Source organism: Leuciscus leuciscus (assembly GCF_965113295.1).
Source record: "Leuciscus leuciscus genome assembly, chromosome: 18".
Taxonomy (NCBI): Eukaryota; Metazoa; Chordata; class Actinopteri; order Cypriniformes; family Leuciscidae; genus Leuciscus; species Leuciscus leuciscus.
Window position 1 is genome coordinate 6,148,488 of NC_138742.1, and position 22,438 is coordinate 6,170,925.

Genomic DNA, 22,438 nt, shown 5'->3' on the forward strand with positions numbered 1-22,438 from the left:
GAAGTATTGTGATCATGTATAAAGCGCAGCTCACACAGAACTCACTTTCAAAACAAGCAGCTTTCGTTTGGTCCGCAAGCATTGCAAACGAGCAAAATCTGGGGAAGGTCTCGACCTCACGGGAAACTCTCGATCGCGCGAGTTACGATTGGAATTCATTAATTGTGGCCGCGAAATTTCGTCGAGCAACAATAAATGTGATGGTACCAATGACCTTTGGTATGATTAGTGAATTATCAATACGTTAATATTACCACAGTATTAATTTTTTTTTTTTTTTTTTTTTACTTGTAGCCAGAGATGGGCATAAATACATGGAAATGTATTTAAAATACAAATACAAAATACTGTGTGAAAAAATTTTATTTAAATACAAATATTTTGTATTTAGAAAATACACAAAATACATGTGAAATTGGCCATCCAGTGCAGGGATAGGTCATTCTTTCTTTCTTTCTTTCTTTCTTTCTTTCTTTCTTTCTTTCTTTCTTTCTTTCTTTCTTTCTTTCTTTCTTTCTTTCTGGCAATTACAAATAAACTTATATGCAACATTGCAGCCATTTATATACTTATTTCTGGTTACAATGTAGTCTATTACTTGTGGTGAACACTATCAAAAAATTCAAACTGTATGTAAAACTGTGGGAACCTTTTCTGCTATCTAGCAAAGAATATGGATGGGCGATATGACCAAAATCTCAATTTTACTTCACAGTAACAATATCATGGTTTCACAATTCTCAATATCAGTTTTGATTCCACAGCATAAACTGAATATCAAACTCTTTTGAGTTTTTGTTGTTGTTGTTGCAGGTAGTCCAATGCTTTTTAAGTAATTTTATGTTTATTTGGTTACACTTTATTTTAAGTGTTAACGTTTATTTTATGTAAAGTTCATTTGTTTCTATAAGTTTATTCAAAATAGAAAGTATATCTAAAATTTAAAATTAGAATGAATTTAGATTCATTTGACACTATTTACCCCTTTATTATTTTATTTTTTTATGTACAATAAAACTAAAAGCAGAAGATGTTTGTGGAGTATCATTCATCAGTGTTTGTTTTTCCACTCCAACGTTCCAATAATTCCTGCCCACTAAAAGCTGCACGGATAAATTTGCTTACCCCACAAATAGGCCCATCTATGTAAACGATTTAGAAAAAGTTCCATCAATTCACACTTTATATCATCACTATGATATGTACTGTCATATCACCCAGCCATAACATGCAGTAATGCTTTAAACACATTTGACAAGATAGTTGATAAAAATCAACAACTGGTCAAGAAGACTGATTGGCTAACGCTATTTTCCCACTTGTCGGTGCTCTTTCAATCTTTCATGTTAACTGAAGTGAATAATGCACTATTTTAACTTTAATCAACAAGTAGAATTGATCATGACATTCTCACCTTATTCCCAAAAAATAAAAATCGCTGATCAAATCAAAATGTCTGAACTAGCTGATGCACTAAATCAATACCCTGATAAAGAGGTTGACTGGCAAAAAGTATTTTATGTATTTTGAAAATACAAAAATACCCATCTTAAATGCATTTAAATACAAATTACATTAGATTTTTTCCAAAGGCTTTAAAATACAAAATAATATTTTGTATTTCAAATACGTATTTTAAATACATGTATGTGAAATACTGCCCATCCCTGCTTGTAGCCACCCACAACCTAAACACAAGCACACTAAACTAACCACAAAAACACCAACATAAAGTCTTCTAAACCTGAGACATAACTCAACTTTAGACACAAACAAGTCTCTCCATTCGCCTACTCCATATAATATATATATATAAATAAAAGCATGCACATCATAAAATATCTGAAATGCAGGTGCATGAGCAAAATTTTATAAAACATTAGGCTACAGTAAATAAAATATCTGAAATGCAGGTGCATGAGCAAAATTTTATAAAACATTAGGCTACAGTAAAGTTGTTGCGCCCACAAAACATTTCTGGTGAGGCTTAATTTTGACATTTAAGCTCACAATCAAATCAAAGCAAGCTGGGATCTATATTTCTCAACAAAAGAAAAAACATTAATGTAAGTTAACTTATATTTATATATTATATTATGTTGCTTTAGTTCATTTAATAAAGACATTTTTGTTCACATGGATCATTTCATAAGAATTTCCACTAGAGGGCATCACAGGTTTAAGAAACTGCAGTAGATCTAGTCTTACAAGTTAAAACACAAATACACAAAATATCTCAGGTATGTTTTATCAGTTCTCATGTAGTCAAATGCGATTTAAAATCAACTTAAGTGAGCGATTTAAGACGTGTTTTCACTCTCAAAGGAATTTCATTTCCTGTCTTGCCATCCCACAGAGTCTAACATAACTTGATTCCTTTCGTCTATTGCTCTTATTGTGCCATTTTAATAATATTTTGTCACATAAACAGCATACAAACTCCTGCACCTGTTCAAATGACAAATGATATTATTACGCTTGACAAAGCACGTAAATGAGCTGAAAACTTGATCAGTGCATTGCAGGCTCAAATGGTTGATGACAAAGAAAAGCAGGTCATTAACCCCAGATCACAACACCGGATCAGGTTTGACGAGTTCCAGCCTCGTTGCAGCTGATGTTACGAAAGGTACTCTGAGAATGTTAACTCACCTCAGCAAAACTGTTGACAAGAAAAACATGGATCGGAATGTGTGCGTCAGAAACAAGGACAACGAACTCTTGACTCCAAACGTTTCTCGGACTTTAATGTGAATCATATATTTACATATTTTACATAAATCCTCCAAAATGTAGATGTCTGAAATCTTCAGTGTAATTCGATTCTTTATTTAACAAGAAACCCTCATAAATAAGTGAGTTATTATGAATTTACTGTGTTAATATTTATGAAGAGCACGTTCTTTTACAAGAATAACAGGTTTTATTTTAATTTAAAAAGAGAGAACGGCAAAGAAATATATGCACCAACGATTAGATTTGAGCCAATGGAAAACAAATAATCAGAATATAGAATAATTTCATATTCTATTCAATTCTTTAGGCGGAAAATACTGCAAACTACATTAGTTTACATAATACAAAAGGTGAAAGTGATCTGGAAACTATAATTATCTTAATTCTATGTCAAAATAAATTGCATTTACATTTCGTTTTCTTAGGCTACGTCCACATTAATCAGGATAAATCTGAAAACGCATCAGGAAAATTTAGACATCTCTGCGTTTTGGACCACACTGAAACAATGTTTTTGTCCAGCAAAAACTGAGCTTTAAAAAAAAAAACAAAAAAAAAAAAACATTTTTTGAAAAGCCATTTTCGAGTTTTAGTATGGCTGTTGAAAATGGAGGAATTTGAAACCTAAAACACATATTTAGTCGTGACGCACTTAAGAGATAACACTATGAAAGCAGGTAACAAGATAAGATATGTTAAGTTGTACAATCTTCATTAAGCATTCCTGTGTTTTCAGATGTCTCCGAGTGGACGATCAACTTTTGAATGGATGGACAGCGTTTCGAAACGAAAATTCAAATTTATCCAGATTCATGCGGACGTAGCCTTACCAAAACAATTCAGAAGAAAGTGCATAAACTGTGTTAATTACTTAAGCAGGTAGTTAAGGAAGCAAATCGACCACCAAGTCGAAACAAAAAGCATCACAAATTATGTCCATTTTCAGCATTCTTCCTTTCAATGCTTTCAACGGTCCAGAATAAATCGTGAAATAAGTTCACAGAGAAAGGCCATTAGCACCATCCATTAGTCCCGCAGTAATCCTAGTTTCTTCAAGGCTTCCCGCCGGTTCTCGCCATTTTGACCGTGCGGGGAGATCATCACGCTTATTCCATTGGAGCGGGGCAACTTTTGGGCATCGTTGCCTGGCTGAACCGCAGCAGCGTGGATCGATTTGGTTGAATCATCAGCCTGATGGCCAATACCAAAGTCCTTTGCGCTCCCGACAGAAGGAGTTCGACCTTGAGTCTTTCGTAACTGAGCTGGCGACAACCCAACATGGGTCCTGTCAGGGTTTTTCATCTGTGGCGCAGGTTCAATGACCATTCCAGGTCCTGTGCGCTCCAGGGATGCCGATTTGATCTCGTAGGACCTTACTGGTTGCTTCTTCAAAGAACCTTCCCTGGTTTTAGCGTCTTGGTGCTTTAGAGTATCTGTACGAAGTTGCACGTCCCCTGGTACAGGAGTTTCAGATAGTCTAGATACAGAAGGAGTTCGAGCTTGAGTCTTTCGTAACTGACCTGGCGACAACTCAACATGGGTCCTGTCGGGGGTTTTCATCTGTGGCGCAGGTTCAATGACGATTCCAGGTACTGTGCGCTCCAGGGATGCCGATTTGATCTCGTAGGACCTTACTGGTTGCTTCTTCAAAGAACCTTCCCTGGTTTTAGCGTCTTGGTGCTTTAGAGTATCTATACGTAGTTGCATGTCCCCTGGTGCGGGACTTTCAGATAGTCTAGGTAGTTCTTGCACGGGTTCAACAGGTGCTGGAGACTGTGGACGAGCTTTAGCTTTGAATTTTGGCGATTGGCAGGGAGAGACGCTGGGACCTGTTTCAACCTCTTCGTTCTTCAGCAGGCCCAATTTTTTCAAAGCCTCCATTCGGATCTTCTGAGGGTCCATCTGAGTGCGCTCGCTCTGCAGAAGTAACGAATGCGTGCTCCCGCTGTCTTTGTGGCTTTTGAAGATGATATTAGATGGGAGTTTCTTGGGTTTGGGCGCCACAGCTGGTGGGCTTTTGGGGTCGCCATACTCTTTTGGCACAGCAGGAACATGTTCTGAAGATGGTGAAGGTGTCATCGGTTTGTCTGCCACAGAATGTTGCGCAATCGTTATCGGTGTCAAGTGAGATGCTTTCTTCATGGAGGGCTCCTTGTGCAGGTTTATGATCTCATTGTGGGATAATGGCCCTCTTGACGTTTCTGGGTCTGCACTCCTTGATTTGGTCACTTCGATTGGTTTGATGGGTCCACCAGAAACATGCGGCTCCATTTTGGGGAGTTCGGGAATCCATTCTGGTGGCCCATCGTAAGCAGGTGGAGGTAGTGGCGAATAAGTGAGGCTTATCTTCTTCATTGGTTCATCCATGAAGTCTGAGGGTGGAGGAATGAATTCCAGCGGCACCCCTGAGGAAACTTTCTGCTGCTTCGGCTGAGACTTCACATCCAAACTCTTATGAATGCCATCTTTGGCTTTAGAGTCACTAGGCAAACTTGTTCTAACTGGAGGTTCAGGTATGAAAGAAGGTGGCAAGTCCACTACATCACTTGATTGTCCAATTCTTTGTCTAGCAGTTGCTACGTCCAAAGCAGCTTTTACAGAAACTGTCCGTCCAGGTTGTTGATGGTTAGGGCTTGATCTGAACCCATCAGGTGCATCAATAAATGCCTCTGGTACTTCTATATGAGATGACTCCATTGGTTTGCTGATTGTCTTGGCATTCCCACTGGCAAGGAGCAATGGAGTTGGCACAAGGTACTTCTGAGAAGGTTTATGATCACTTCCTATCACTTTGTTTGGATCATCATGGGCTGATAACTCTGAAAGATAACATTTACTGTATGAGCCATTGTTTAAACAGACCACGTTATTCCACTTTGTGTGTGTGGATATATTCTCTGGATATTTCTAGTGGTAATGCTTACCCTCAGTATTGTTCTGGTAGATGGGTGTGCGATGAGCAGTTTTTCCATCCAGTCCATTAGATAGGCCATCAGGCTCGTCGTTAGACAATCCGCTGTCCTCCTCTACATCCAGAGACTCAATGGTCTCCTCAAGAAACATGAGACATGCTCTCTCCTCGACAGAAAGGTACTCCAGACTGTCATCACTCTATCACACAAAGAAAAGTGTGCTTTTTAAAAGAAATTAATACTTTTATTCAGCAATTTTTTTTTTTTAATTATCATTTTTTTGTAAATGAATGAATTGCTGTGTTAAGGAGAAACTCAACTTTTTAACTGCCAACATTCAAATCAAATGTTGGTTAAAGAAATGGTTCACCCAGAAATTAAAATTATTATCATACTCAATACTCGCCCTAGTATGATACTCAATCCATCATATAGAGTACTTTTATGGTACCTTTGTAGTGTGTTTGTCTTTTTCGGAGCATAACAGATGTGAACACTATTGTATGGAAAAGATCTAGGCCTATGCAAAGATTACATGGATAAAATAACTGCAAAAGCAGGTTTGGAAGTACTTGATGGTGAGTCAGTGAGTAGAAACTGGGATAGGTTCAATTCCTATGACCCTGGAAGGTTGTGTAAGGATCAATGAATGAACGAATGAGTCAGTGAGTGTTATTTTTAGGGTGAACTGTCACTTTAAGATATTCTAGGAAATCAAAAAATGTCTTGATACTCACAAATCCAGAGTTGACGCTGAGCACACTATCACAGCTTTCTGCACTGTCCATACCAGACACAGATTCAATGGCAACGTCCCCTGGCCAGGTGTCACTTTTTGGCATCGCACAAAAAGTGCGAGTCAGGCAGTGACACAGGTCTTTAAGGAGCTTTGTTTAATGATGGCAAATAGAGGACCAATCTATAAAAACATAAACAAATAAACAATCAGATAACGCAATAATAACAACTATAGTAATACTTATAATGAAAGAACTACTAAAAATACACATTATTTATTATGATGTTTTTTAAGACATGGTATTTTGGACACTACTATGATGATGTATGATGAAGTACTTTTGAGTATCACATAAATACCATTGTATATGACTATAAAAATCACACAGAATGTAAAAAATGATTTTTCATTGTCATGAAAAATGTCATTGTCATTTTCATTTCATTCAAGTTTAGATTATTGGAGTATGTTTTACAAGAAAACACTATGCCGCTGCTTCCGAAATTGAATAATTCCCTACTAGGATGTGGAAAACAATACGCCAACAGAGTAGTATGTCCAAATACTAGAAAAACAGTAAGCGAAAAGGCCCCGTAAATTCCTACTACTTCCGGCATATGCATCCAATGGACACTTTACTATCCAATGAGGCCACGGGAGAGGATTTGTGAATGGTGGTGAAGCGACGCAACTGACAATATGGCGGATGTCGTACGTCTGGATTACATTCATACTACACACATTCATATTATGTAGAATCAACTTTTTTAACGGTTACAAAGTAAATTTTAAACCAAATGTAGTACCTACCATACAGTATGTGATTTCAGATGCAACGCGTCAGTTTTTCTACTTCTGAATTGTTTAATTCAATGGGTTACTTGCCATTTCTTTGTAATTATTTGTGAAATTTACAACCAATTTCTGAGTGAAAATAGTTTCAAAGTAAATCCTACACCAAATTTTCTTCAGTGCAGTGCCATGGTTTATCAATGGCATTCCCCATCTCATAACATCACTTTGCCGCCAAAGCATTTTTCTGTTGGGGAATGCCCCTATCAGGATCATCTTGGTAAAAATTACTGATTGACTGAAACGTCACACTGTACATATATGAATAGTGATATACACTGTTAAAATTAAGCAGTCAAGAGTTTTGCACAGACTCAAGCTCACAAACAAACACTTAATATAGTCTGGGTCGAAGTTGATTTCGTCTTGCATAGTTTTGCTCATGGTTTTTGGGGATGAGGGCATGTCATATGTAATGAAGGTTAGCTAGTAAGAGCTGTGTGAGTAAACCTCACTCCCCTGGCCTCAAGAGATGTGTTAGCAAGTAGTGACTGAAGCAAGAGGCCGCGGTCTTTGTGCGTCCTTGTTAGCGATGGTTCGATCGATATTTGCATCTGTATAATTTGACTAAATTATACTGAATGGAAGATACATTTATGCCAAAATACTGTAGTTTAACTGGACACACAGCTTTTGACATCAGATGTAGGAAGCCTATTTTCTAACTATGCACGATAATATGGTAGGTTGCATTTGTGTGTTTGCATTTAGCATTGTTTGTCCCTGCTGTCCATAGTTTTGTTGCGCAGACCAGGCAACCCTGCTGACAATGATTTGCACATTTTGCATGATTTGCACAGGCTGTGAATCGATTAGTTCATCAATGAATCTCTAAGCACAGATGGCTAGATGTTCACTAAATACCTGGAGGTAAACTGCATCCACCCTGTACACAAGCGCAGTAACATGAAAGAATATAAGCATGTTTGACACACCTGTTCAGAATAAAACCACACCGAATGAAACAGCTAAAAGCCAACGCCCAGAGAACACAATGTGCCCATATTGCAGACGGGCAGTTAAAAGTAGTATTACTTAAAGGAATAGTTCACCCAAAAATGAAAATTAGCCCATGATTTACTCACCCTCAAGTCATCCTAGGTGTATATGACATTCTTCTTTCAGACGAATACAGTCGGAGTTATATTAAAAAATGTCCTGGCTCTTCCAAGCTTTATAATGGCAGTGAATGGCTGTTACTGTTTTGAAGACAATAAAAGTGCTTTAAACTTTCTTTCTTTCTAACTCCAAACTCCAACTGTCAAAATTCAAATTTTATGGAGAGGCCAATTAGACTCCATTCTAACTCCATTACTATTTCTAATCCATGGAGACTCATTTAAGCTTCCATTCTATCTAATATTTCTATTTTCAAAATTCAAACTTTTTAAACTAATAAACAAAAATTAAATAAATTCAAACTGAAAACCTTCAAACTTTTTAAACTTTTTAAACTTCTAAACTAAAACTTAAACTAATTAAAACTAAAAACCTTCAAACTTCAAGCTTTTAAAACTTCTTCAAACTTTCTGGCTAGGCTTTTTCATGCCAACTTAGTTCTCGAAACGGCTCTGGGGGGTTAATAAAGGCCTTCTGAAGTGAAGCGATGAGTCTGTGTAAGAAAAATATACATTTTTAACACGTTACAAAGTAAAATTCTAGCTTCCGGCCAAACGGCCATACGCAGTCTACTTGCGCAACTTACGAAACTTGTGACGTCAGTAGCGTAGTGCGTCATGGCGTAGCGTAAATATCAGCAGTACGTCGCATTACTCGAGTAAGTTGCGCTTTAGACTTAAGTCAAATTGTTCGTTTGGCCAGAAGCTAGTTATTTTACTTTATAAAGTTTTAAATATGGATATTTTTCCTACACAAACGCATCGCTTCACTTCAGAAGGCCTTTATTAACCCCCCGGAGCCATGTGGAGCACTTTTATGATGGATAGACGCACTTTTATGATGGATAGATGCACTTTTATGATGGATAGATTAACTTTTATGATGGATTGAAGCACTTTTATGAACTTCAAAAAAGAAATGGCCATTCACTGCCATTATAAAGCTTGGAAGAGCCAGGAATTTTTTTAATATAACTCCGATTGTATTCGTCTGAAAGAAGAATGTCATATACACCTAGGATGGTGTAGTAAATCATGGGCTAATTTTCATTTTTGGGGGAACTAACTCTTTAAGCATTTGATTTTAGCACAGTCAATGAAACCTCTTAGGGTGAAATCTGCACTTTAAACTGCAGCGAAGCTTCTGTCTCCATCTTAATAAGGTCTTTGGGAGACGTTAACACACCACAAAACCATATCGTGAGTTGCCTGTGTAGGAAGCATTTTAAGGCATTTTATAGGTGCACTTCTGAAGAAAAGGTTTTTCCAAAAGGTAGACAGCAAAATTATGGTATCTCAAAATTGAGATAAGCTCAAAAAAAAAAAAAAAAAAAAAAAAAATATATATATATATATATATATATACACACACACATACACACACAGTATACTTAAAATTCATTTAATCAATTAACTTTTTTTAAATTTAAATTAAATTAAATCATTAAAAATAATTGCATAATATAAAAATACCTAATAAATAGCACAAATTATTTTTCAATTAAATATTGTAAATATTTAATATATATATATAATTTCAATTAAATATTGTGTATTGTTATACATAATATTTGTGTTTATGGTAATTAATGAATTTTAAGTATATCTAAGATTTTTTTTTTTCACTGAGTTAATCAACATGCATTCTGGGACTGCTTTCTCCACAAAGAAACCATGCAGTGCTAGTTTAGCAACATATTCTGTTGAAGACAATTCTCAATGTTCAAGTAAAAATCTTTTTCAGAGGTTCTTTTTCAGGATGCTGCTTTTTTTGTTTTGTTTTTTAAAAGCATAACGCATTACAATGTTCAAGTACATTTGCCTGCATGTTTACAAAGACCAACAATTAAAATACACTGTCATTCAAAAGTTTGGGGTTGGTACGATTTTTTTATGTTTTCGAAAACCTACTAAGACTGCATTTATTTGATCAAAGCAACAGTAAAACCTGTAATATTGTGAAATATTATTAAAATTTAAAATAGCAGTAGGCACTATATGAAAATATGTTAAAATATAATTTATTCCTGTGATCAAAGCCGAATTTTCTGCATCATTACTCCAGTCTTCAGAGTCACATGATCCTTCAGAAATCATTCTGATGATTTGCTGCTCAAGAAATTATTATTATTATTATTATTATATACAGCTCAATATTTTTGTGGAAACCGTGATGAATTGTATTTCAAGACTCTCTGATGAATAGAAAGTTCAAAAGAACAGCATTTATTTGAAACATAAATCTTTATAAAATGTCTTTACTGTCACTTTTGATCAGTTTAATGCATCCTTGCCAATTAAAAGTATTAATTTCTTACTGACCCCAGACTTTTGAACAGTAGTGTATATCATGTAAATGCGTTCTACTGTATGTGAATGGCTCCCTAGACAGATCACTAGGTTTTGAAACAGAGCCCACATTTCATTTTTCTATACATTCCTAACAAAATGAACTTGAGGAGAAACCCTAGAGCAAATGAGACTGTAAAACACAAATGACAGCAAGTGCCTCGAGAAACGTGAACAAGTGTGAATAACAGCCATTGTTACAGTGAAAGTTTTCAAGTTGTTCAGCATATTTCAGTCCGCTCTGCCCCGGTGAGGTGAGGTAATTACGAGGACACACACCTTCTTCTCCGTGACTCCGTGAGAGAAACAGCGATGGCTTGGGCCGACACCTAAAGCTGCGTTCGCACTGGAATGCCACTGTGCCTGATTGGATCTGCTGCAAATTCCAGATGTTCACCGAATTTATTCACGTATTAACAAAATCTCCTTGCCTTTCGGGCTTGGGAATGTTTGACTTTGACTATGACTAGAATGGAAACAAGTGAAATCAGATATAATGAGACAGCTGAGCTTAATGAACCTTTCAAAGAGTATGAAGTAATCAGGTTCTGCGGCGTATCGTTGGGTTTGCCCTTGAGCCAACACACACTATTGTTTTCATAAAATGAACATGTTCGTGTGTATTTCAGGGAGTGGCAGCTTAAAGAGCCGGAACAAAGACATTAGTGTCCAAGTAGAACCACTAAATATCAGCATTTGTTTAAATTTAATTGAACGTTTCACAGCCAATTGTAACTTCAGCATAAGCATGTGATGTGGACGAGAGAAACTGATTAAAGGTCAATAGCTGTATTTCCATCTAAAGATGCAAATTTAACTTATGTGCAAACTTGGAATATCACATAAAACATTTTTGATCAAAGCAGCGTTTCCCTCTCGTGTTCAAGAGAACAAAATCGACACTTTCAGGGAAATTGACGCAAAATATCTGTGATAAAATGGAAGTCGCTGCAATCTGGGAAACACTGTGGCTCTTTTTTCCTCCATCATAAATTATGAAAGACGAAACGCAGTAAACGATGTCATGATCTCTGGTGTTCGGGATGCTAGTGTGTGAGACGCTTCTGGGAGAGAAAATGAGAAATTAAACCAAATCATTCTGATGAAAGACTTTGTCTCAGGCATTTCAGAACGATAAAACCAACAATTGAGATGCTGTGATGTGATTGGTCCGCTGGTTAGTCCAGTTATCCAATCACAGCCTCTGCTGAGGCAAAGTCACATGAGCTTTTTTGTTGCGCGTCAAAGGATTTATTCGTGAATGTGTTTCCATCGTAATTTATGAGCATGTCTTCATATTGGATAAAAAAATATCAATTGAGTGCATAAGTTTTGTATGTGCATTTTTGGAATTTATGTGCATTTTTTTATGTTTGTCGATTCTGATTGGCCGATCGCAGCAATCTGTAGTCGTATATTTTAGCATAATGATGAGCTGTGTAATTGATAGTTGTCCCAGACAACTGATTTTATACTTAATTGCACTATCATACAAAGTTCAACAAGCTTAAAATGTGACAAAACGAGAGAAAAAAAGAGAAATGCTGCACAATATATATCGAAATATCGCAGATGTATATATCGCGATATGCATATCGCATCGGCTTGCGATAACTGGGGTCATGAACAAAAGACGAAGAGAAAATCACTCACTTCTCTATAGGCTGAATAACTTTTGTAGCTTTAATAAGAATCAGTATATATTTAATTCATATAGTGAAAACTAAGCCGTGTTTTATTTTTGCATTTGATTATTCAGTTTCTGTTGTTAAATAATGTAGGCCTTTCTGAACCCCTAAACCCAGTGGTTTACACTGATGTTAAAATAACACTTCTTACGCTACAGTAAAACACTGCTGTTCACTTTCAGAAGTTGTAGGGATGTTTTCTTGTCACTAAAGAATGTGAAACACGTATGTAGGTTATATCATTTTAAATATATTTTAAAGATAATTCAATTTATTTTACACACTTTGAGCATTATCGTATCGCATATCGAATATCGCATTATTTAATGAGTTATCGCATAACGCATTTTTCTTCAATATCGTGCAGAACTAAGGCCTATGACATGAAGGCCTGTCATCTGCCGGTCCTGGCCAATCATTTACTTAGAATAAACACACATAGTCCGAATCCACATGCAAAGCAAACATGAAAGCTGCAGACCTCTCTGTTTGCATAATTAGATAAACTGTCCCCATAATTTATACACATCACCTATTTAACAACATGACACCATGGAAAGATGTATGATTGGCCCTCGACTGTTCAGCTGTCTGGTGCTCTGAACACTAAATAAAACATGCTTTTGGCTTCATCAGGCCAATTCAACAATTGAGCTTTTGTAAAAAAAAAAAAGGCTTATGATAATCCTGGAAGTATCACACAAATGATTTACAATATGCAAATGTTTCCCATGAAAAGTTTGAGTTCATTACAGCAGACTTACATTATAGCAGTGTAATTTGCAGTTATTCTTGCAAATAAAAATGTAACAAATATTTAGTAGTAACTTAGTTGTATATATATGTGTGTGTGTGTGTGTGTGTGTGTGTGTGTGTGTGTGTGTGTGTGTGTGTGTGTGTGTGTGTGTGTGTGTGTGTGTGTGTGAGACAAAAAAGAAAATCCAAATGAACAGATTAAGCAGTTATGATCTTTAAAACAAAATGTTAAGTTCTAACTATACAATTAATTATGAAACAAAGTCTCTTACAAACACATAAAACATATCTATAATAAATACATTAAGCGTCTTTAAAGTGTACGTAAACAGGGATTTGACATCTGTCACATAAACTCCTACTGCCATGATAGTGGACATTAAAAACTACTATTGACACACAGGTAACCTGTCAACCTAAATTTACGCTGCGATAGTGAAGTTTTCAGACGATTTATTTGACTATTAAGGCATATTCAACACGCTGTCATTATAAGAGTCTGAAAATAGCCGTCAAAAGGCGCAGTTAAAGTCTTACCTGTCCGTCAAGAAGTGCAGTCGCTCACCTGCGTGTCTCTCTCAGTTGTTCTGAAGTAAACCAGTCAGAGCGCGAGACTCTTCAACAGCGCAGCTCATCTGAGCTCATCTGCGCATGCGTCACACACAAAGCCGCAGCTGATTGGCTGAACGCCCGAGACAATGTTTAAACTACAGTTTACAGTAAACACGGCTTGTACTGTGCCGTAAACATTATCTAAAAATATAACGTAAACCAATAGGCCTATACAGAATGTAACAATAATACCCATGGATTATTGTCACATAACCTCATCACGTTTCATGTTTAGGCTATTTCAACTAATAATTACAGTTAATTTTTCCCAATCCAATTTAAGTGAATAAGCAGCTAGTGTAAATGTTAATTTGTCCTAAAAAAAAAAAAAATCGACAGCATTGGATTGTGGCATACAGTACTCCATCCACATTGCTTATGTTCTACTGCACTTCTTGACAAATGTAGAATTCCATGCATGGAATTCCAGATTTAATAAACATTACATTCAGTATTTTGAGTTTACCATATGAGAAGACCATTATAATAACCATCACTAATAACTGAAGTATGAAGAGATGTAGCCTAAAAATGGAAATGAAATGCTTTTAAAAGTTGTTGTAATACCTCATTCATTTCACTTAGCCTACACAACCATGATAAATGTAATAATTAAAATATCTAATAATTCCAGGCCAGATGACTCCTTCCCCAAAACTCTCAAGCGTCAGACTTGTTTTATCATGTTGTTATTATAATAGGCTTAGATGCATTAATTTGTATTTTCAGGAACTGAACACATGCTCTTTTCTTTGAGGGGAAATGCTTTACTGCCTTCCCCATATCAGCAAAAGCAAACAGAAGTCGCCTAACTGTGAGGAATCAGCTCTTGGCTTTTGTTTAACAGTGAAATTCCAGCTGGTCATTCATTTACCTGGTTACGTACTCAAGTATATGGTATGGTATGGTATGTGATCAATGTAAACCTGCCTGAGTTCAGGGTGTAATCAGGTTTATATCAGACAAAATGCTTCTTTATTAAAGTCAAGGTGCTGGAATAACCATTAAAAAGCATTTACAAAGATCTGACTGTATTGGTGCTTATGTTATTTGTCAGTTTGTTAAATCAAAGATATGTTTTATGTTTCGCTTTCATCACAGATACAAAGCAAAGGACAAGATCGGGCAATTATAAGGGAGGCTCCCTTTCTTTTGTACTATTGAAAAATAAGGCAAGAACTGGAATCCCAGTCGGAAAATATTATCAATGACGTAAAATCAAAGTGCTAGCATGACTTGCATGAATCATCATGTGATATAAAAAAAACATGTCAATCACAAACCGGAAAAAAGATCATGTTTAATAATTTGATTTGTGGGGTCCTTATAGTGCTCATTGATCTTTTTTGACAATCCGTATGTCTCTTGTCAGAGCCGTCCCAACATGATTAACCCCTAACACTCTTGTTTTACAGGGTCAGGATTAGCCTGAATTAACTTCTCTCCATCCACCTTAACCAACTGTGACTTAATCCCACACCGCCTGCTAAAACTACAACTGTGTTGGTATTTCATCAACACATGAACTTAATACTTCCCTGAATGTCATGCCCTACGGCAGTCGTTCAGCTAAAGCAGAAGTACAAATACAGTCACAAAGATCAGCATTAGCTTTAGTTACATCAGGGTTTTTCCTAACTTGTGAGTAATGAGAGAACTAACTACATACAGATTATAAATGCACTAAGCTCCTTTAATTAGCCTTTATTACGACTCAAGTTATCGAGTGGACGACATATATTAAATCACGTTGTCATAGGCGTTCCTGCATCAACTGAGCAACTTCAGGTTATAACAGGTTATAACAAAATCCTTATAAACTTTATTCTTATTTTTGTATTTTACTGGGTCTGCTTTCTACTGTATCTTTGGTTTCTTTTCTTTTTGTGCCTGTAAAGCACTTTGAACTGCATTGATTTGTTTGGAAAAGTGCTATATAAATAACATTGGCTTGCTTGCTGGGAAGGATCTCGGTTTGGAGACCTTTTCCTTTAGTCTGTTAGTCCAACAGAGACATCTAGAGGAGAAGAAATGAAAGTACACAATTAACAGCGGCATGAAGAATTTCTCAGGAAATTGTTCAAAATCATTGTTTAAAAATATTAGATTTCCAGTGGAGATCATTAGCTGCAAAGTAGGTGCATGTTAAAACTTTTTTTACAAATAATTTGTAACTTTTTATCTATTTTTTTTACCTACATTTGCCTAACCTTTAAAATATTTGAAAAGTAACTGTCAAGTACATAATAATAGTTCTAAAATATAAATATTTTAAAATAACTCAAGAAACATTTCACCTTGTTGTAATTTGGAATATTATACACACACACACGCACACACACACACACACACACACACACACACACACACACACACACACACACACATATATATATATATATATATATATATAATGTGAAATATTATTACAATTTAAATAAACTGGTTTCTTTAAATAAACAGAAATTTTATGTTGAGGATTCTTTGATGAATAGAAAGTTCAAAAGAACAGCACTTATTATAAATATAACTTTTTGTAATATTGATTAGTTTCATAAATGCCTTTGTCTTTCATAAATGCTCTTTGCCTTATAGCTTCATCATGTGCCTTTGCTAAATAAAATAATTAACTTCTTTCTTTTTTTCTTTTTTAAAAATCTTACTTACCCCAAACTTTTGAATGGCAGTGTATTATGATATATAACTTTTTAAATAACTTTTGTAATATTTATTAATTTCATAAATGCCTTTACTGATTATTTTGTGTGTGTGTGTGTGTGTGTGTGTGTGTGTGTGTGTGTGTGTGTGTGTGTGTGTGCGTGTGTGTATATTGGGAATTAACACACACATCTCTCTCTCTCTCTCTCTCTCTCTCTCTCTCTCTCTTTCACACACACACACACACACACACACACACACACACACACACACACACACACACACACACACACACACACACACACACACACACACACACACACACACACACACACACACACACACACACACACACACACACACACACACACACACACACACACACACACACACACACGCACGCACACACACACGCGTCTATATTACTAACAGGGGACTATCACTCTACACTGGCCAAGAGGGGACTAGTGTTTCTGGTCATTTTGAAGAAACATACAAACATACAAAATTTTCATTTAAGGTCTTTTTTCATAATATAACTTTAAAAATACATTTATTTTTATTTTTAAAAAACATGCCAAGTGGGGATCTGCAACTCTGACCGATCTCTATCTATCGAACAGGGGACTCCCATAGCCTGCAATGGAACTGTGTGTGTGTGAACAGTGAAGTGAACTGGCAGTGAAGTCTGTCTTCATTTTGTAACTCATAATATATATATATGAGGAGTTCAGATGCAAAAGCCTCTAAGTGCCATCTGAAAATTTCTCCTAGAATGGTCATTTTTATCAAGCTTCTATAAGTTCAGTAATTTCACTTAAATGGCAATTAATAGTCAAGTCAAGTCAAGTATATTTGTATAGCGCTTTTCACAATACAGATTGTATCAAAGCAGCTTCACAGTATTAAATTAAAATAATACAACAAAGTTTGTTTCAAGAGGAATTTATTGATTGATAAAATTAAATTAAATATCCCCAAAATATCCCCAACTGAGCAAGCCAAAGGCAACAGTGGCAAGGAACTGAAAAAATAGGTACTTTTCATTGCCATTTAAGTGAAATTACTGAACTTAAATACACACACACACAGTTCCATTGCAGGCTATGGGAGTCAAGGTTTTTTTCGTAAACAAAAAATGAAACTAAGACTAAAACTATTGGTCAAAAAACATTTGCGTAAACTGAAATAAAATAGAAATTTCAACAAAAATGAAAAACTAAAACTAAACTAAACTAACGACAGATGTCTCGAGACCTTGCACTTTTTTCCCATTCCACTGCTGCATCTTTTTTTTTTTCTTTTTTTTTAAGCAAAACCGCATTCTGTGTTAACCAGCCCTAAGAAACAGAAATAGCCAATTAAATATTTCTATCATGACTAGACTTTATGCAAATACAGCTGTACATTAATTCCAGGTAAGATAACCATCTCATGTGAAACTAAACCACACATATTAGATTAAATACCACACTGAGCAGAACACGGAAAAAACAAATAGCATGTCTAGCCCAGAAATAGACGTACACTGTAAAAAAAAACTGTAAATTTACAGGAAACTGTCTGTATTTTTTACAGAATTTTGCCGTTTTGTCATTATACAGTGAATACCTGTTATTTTACAGATATTTGTTGTAATTTAAAGATCCACTATTAAATTTACAGGTAATTGCTTTTATTGTGGTTTTACATTAATTTAACGTTTTTTAAAGGAAATTATCTGTAATTTTATAGGGTTATGTGTAATTTTACATAAAAAATTAAGTAATATTTTACAGATTATTTCTGTGGAATTAGAAAACAAAGAAAATAAGGTATAACTGCAGAAATCAGCAGTCACTTAACATGTTTTCCTTAAAGATTATTAAGCATGTGGGGGTTAAAGTGAGTTTTAAGATTTGTCCACACATTAGGCAGGCCTATTTAATTATTTATAATCTTTTAATTTTGTCTTGCAAATAGATGTTCATTTTGATCATCATTTGTATTTGCCCGTAAATTTCATTTAGGCCTATATTTTATGTCTTTTATGAATCGTTTTTCCAAATCTGCGTTGCTGCACATTGCGTGGCTTTGTGTGCGTTTGAATGTGTGTGTGTGTGCCCGCGCGCGCGGCCGCGCGCAGATTCAAATTATCCGCCATTACGTTTCGTTGCTTAGTCCCGCCCAGCCCACAACGGTTAGCTACAAATCTGTCTCTGTCGTCGATCTGTGTCAAGGGCAAGCGGGAGATTTGAATTCAGAGCTATAATCGTATTGGACAGAAGCAGCCGTGAGCAGGAGCGCTGCTGAACACATATTAGTTGTAGTCTGTGTCAGTCAGTCCGGAAATAACGCGCCCTTTTTCAGTGAGCCTGGTTCGTCACAGCAGACCTCATCCCGACCGATCAACGGCTGAGGTAAGAGTCTAATACTACATGTAAATGATATTTTATATTACATTTGTGTTAAGTGGTTAGACTGTTTCCATGCTAACGTTAGCATTCTTAAATTATGTTCAGTCATAACTGTAATGCAGCATGGGTCTTTTCAATTATCGATCTGTGTTAAGAAAGATCAGTTGAACCCACTCTAACTTACTTGTTAACTTATAGACCTAAAACAATCTTTAGTAGACTTGTTATTCATATTAAAGTCCATAATTGTGTATAAAATCTTCGTTATGATAGTCAGTAACATTAAACCAATCTCTTAAATGGCGGGACATTTTGAAACCATGTCTGGAAGCTGAAAACGTTATTTTTCAATTTTTTTTTTTTTTTTTTTTGTAAACATTTTTTTTTTACTTTATTTTATTATAGTAAAATTGTAGTAAACACGTTTTTAGCTGATTTTTTTACCATTGTAATAGCCACAGTTTTACTAAAAATAGGCCTACTGTGTTTCTTTTGTTTATATCGTAATAGTTAACATGACTAACTTTATTAAGAAATACTGTCTGTAACTTAACGTACTTGTTGATGATACAGGAAAGCCTAGAACAGGAAGACTAGAATATGAATACAACATGATGAACCCCTAGGTGTATCTAGGTCTAGGTCACAGTAAATCATATTCATTTAATGTTACTTTCTATAAATGTAACTTAGCTAAAATCACATGGCAGCTCAAAATATTACTGCTGGCCTTTCCAGCTCAGCTTCAAGATCATAGTCAGTTGAGTTTTTGCATTGTCCCAATGGAACATATTCTGACATGTGTAAATCTAATACTGAGTTTTAAAATAACTTGTGTGTGTGTGTGTGTGTGTGTGTGTGTGTGTGTGTGTGATTTCAGGTCACGTGGAAAGCAGATGATCATGGCAAACAAGGTATGGGAAGAATTCATTAAAACATAAAAATCATAATGGTTCTGATTCCATATGTTCATAACAGTCTTCTGATTCCATATGATTGCACTAAAAGTATGCACAAGGTTTGGATTTGCTACAGCAAGATTACGATTGTGTTAGATTCCACCCATCTTTCTTTCTTTTTTTTTATAGGCTCTGTCATTTAGAAACATGACTTTTCCTATCACTAATATCTTAATGACACATATCTCTACCTTTTAATCCAGCCAGATGATCTGACGGTTGCTGCTCGCATCTCAGCCTACCTGATGGAAAATTCTTGCTGGATGAATGACCTTCACCTTCAAATCAGCCTTGCCAAGACAGAACTGCTTATGGTTCAACATTCAGCCAAAACATACTTGCTGTGATCCTGCTGATTTGCCTTATCATTAGGAGGATCAGGCCCTTCCTATCGGAGCTACACAACTCTCTTGTTCTATCCAGACTGGGCTATTGTAATGCTCTCCTGGCAGCTCTTCCAGTATCAGTCAAACCTCTGCAACTGATCCAGATGCTGCAGCAAGAGTTGTCTTTAAAGGTAGCCCTATGCCTAAACTCACTGCTTCAGATCTATGTGTCCTCCAGAAGCATGTGTTCTGCAAGTGAACGGCGCCTTGTGGTGCCATCATCCCAAAGAGACACAAAACCACTTTCACTGACATTTACCTGGACTGTTTCCTGGTGGTGGAATGACCGGCGCAACTCAACACATTTTCAAGAAACTGCTAAAGATCCATCTTTTTCATAAACACTTCACCCAATAATACTATATCTTTGTAAAAAAAAAAACCTTGCTATGTGTACTGTGCGACTAACTGGGACTTGTCACTGCACTTGTTGCTTTTTATTATCTTTAATTATTATCTTAATTGGTTAGTCACTTTGGATAAAATGTAATTGTAAATGTTAAAATAAGTTACACTGTAAAGGTATACGGTAATTGCTTTTTATTGTGGATATATTTACATGTTCTAAATTATATACTAAGCATCTATTTCCTATCAATCACTTATCTTGATGTTTAGTGTTTGTTCAATTACTAATACTGTAAATATGCAGGTATTCTGTACTCATACATTTAGTTAATTTAAAAGAAATTGACTGTACATTTGCTATTATTAAGAACTTAATTAGAGATGTTGTGAAATTGGATCGGTACAAATAAAAATAAAAACTGTAAATTTACAAACATTTGTATTTGAATTTATGTACTTGTGTGCATTTTTTATACATAATTTCATTGTTATTTTACACAGAAAAACTATATTAAAAGAAAATTACTGTAGATAGACAGCATTATTATATAAAATAATTGTATAAAACCTTAAATTTACAGTATTTAATTGTTTTAAAGGTGTATATGACTTTTTTTAAACGTTAAAAATCCCAATAATTACATAAGATTTTATGTAATATTAAAGATATAATCTGTTATTTAATTATGGAAAATTACTGTATTTTAACGAGATTGTTTTTTGCCGTTATTTTACGGTAATTTTCTGGCGCCCCAGCTGCCGGAATAATACCGTTTTTTCACGGTTTTTTTTTTTACAGTGTAGGCTACATTTGTCAGAGTAGAAGTAGGCCTGTACTAAATATCTGGTCTGAATAGAACATTTGAATATGAGTATAACTATGAGTATATGATTTTAAACAATGCAATAGACAAAAAGCATAAATGTATCAATACAAGAATAATGTTTGAAAGGATTAATCATAGAAACAACCTTAAAGAATAATCATAATAATCATACGCATATTTTTTTCCCCTTTTCTTATACACCATGTTTAACAAGATTGAATTTTTAATATGAATGAGTATGAATTAATAATTTGTACTTTTTAGTTGCATATGTTTGGTTCTTTGTTCATCCTCAAACTATTATTTTATTTTTATTATTAAGAGGTTTTCACAAGAGTTAACTGTAAACTGCAAACATTACACTAACTGAAATTTATTGGAAATTTGAAAATGATATTAAAATAAAACTAATTTAAAAATGCCAGACTACAATAACCTTGATGGGAGTCCCCTGTTGGATAGGTAGACATCGGTCAGAGAGTCCCCTTTTGGCCAGTATAGAGCGATAGTGCTCTGTTAGTAATATAGACATGTGTGTGTGTGTGTGTGTGTGTGTGTGTGTGTGTGTGTGTGTGTGTGTGTGTGCAATGGCAAATAACAATGGCAAGTAAATTGTTAGGGATTACATAACCAACCATAGAAAGTATCTATGAAGAGAGAGTGTTAAATAAGAAAAATAATATTATGAATCATTTTCATGAATGATATGGTTTTGAACTGTTGCATATATATATATATATATGCATGTTTGAAAATACTTGACAGTTCAGTAACACTTTATAATAACTGCACGCTATTAATCATTAGTTAAGCATTAATAAACAGTTAATTTGTAATTTATAAAGCATAGACATTAATAAGCAGTTTATAGATAAAGCTATAAATGCTTTATTCTTGTATAAATACTCTATTTATTCTTTATTTAGAAGCATATCTTTAATGTGTTTAATAATTGTGTTTTCATACTTTATTAATGATCAATTTATAATTTCTAAATGAAGTATACAGTAGCATTATTTACAAAGAAAGCAGTTGTTTAGGTGTTGTCAGTGATTCATAAGATCACTTAAGTGGAAGTAAATGTAGTAAATTCCGGTAGTTA

The 22,438-nt window shown here is 35.1% G+C and overlaps 1 protein-coding gene and 2 long non-coding RNA genes across 4 annotated transcripts; 2 read left to right on the forward strand and 1 right to left on the reverse strand.

The window, feature by feature from the left end:
- Positions 1-872: 872 nt before the first annotated feature.
- LOC309481038 lies at positions 873-2,075 on the forward strand. The gene is made up of 2 exons (XR_014199865.1): positions 873-1,853; positions 1,914-2,075. It is a non-coding gene; the product is annotated as an uncharacterized lncRNA (long non-coding RNA).
- A 651-nt stretch (positions 2,076-2,726) lies between these two features.
- On the reverse strand, positions 2,727-13,824 carry LOC309480882 (specifically androgen-regulated gene protein). 2 transcript variants are annotated; one of them, XM_082145577.1, is made up of 4 exons: positions 13,688-13,824; positions 6,386-6,567; positions 5,661-5,847; positions 2,727-5,555 (listed from the first exon to the last, which is right to left on the reverse strand). In XM_082145577.1, the coding sequence occupies exons 2-4, from the start codon at positions 6,488-6,490 to the stop codon at positions 3,763-3,765; spliced, it is 2,085 nt and encodes a 694-aa protein (XP_082001703.1). In that variant the 5' UTR covers positions 6,491-6,567; positions 13,688-13,824; the 3' UTR covers positions 2,727-3,762. The 2 variants fall into 2 exon arrangements, with proteins under 2 accessions (XP_082001703.1, XP_082001704.1); XM_082145578.1 differs by lacking the exon at positions 13,688-13,824 and having other exon boundaries at positions 5,661-5,845; positions 6,386-6,530.
- Positions 13,825-18,734: 4,910 nt separating this feature from the next.
- On the forward strand, positions 18,735-21,293 carry LOC309481053. Its single transcript, XR_014199879.1, has 3 exons — positions 18,735-18,819; positions 19,697-19,730; positions 19,979-21,293. It is a non-coding gene; the product is annotated as an uncharacterized lncRNA (long non-coding RNA).
- The last annotated feature ends 1,145 nt before the right edge of the window (positions 21,294-22,438 follow it).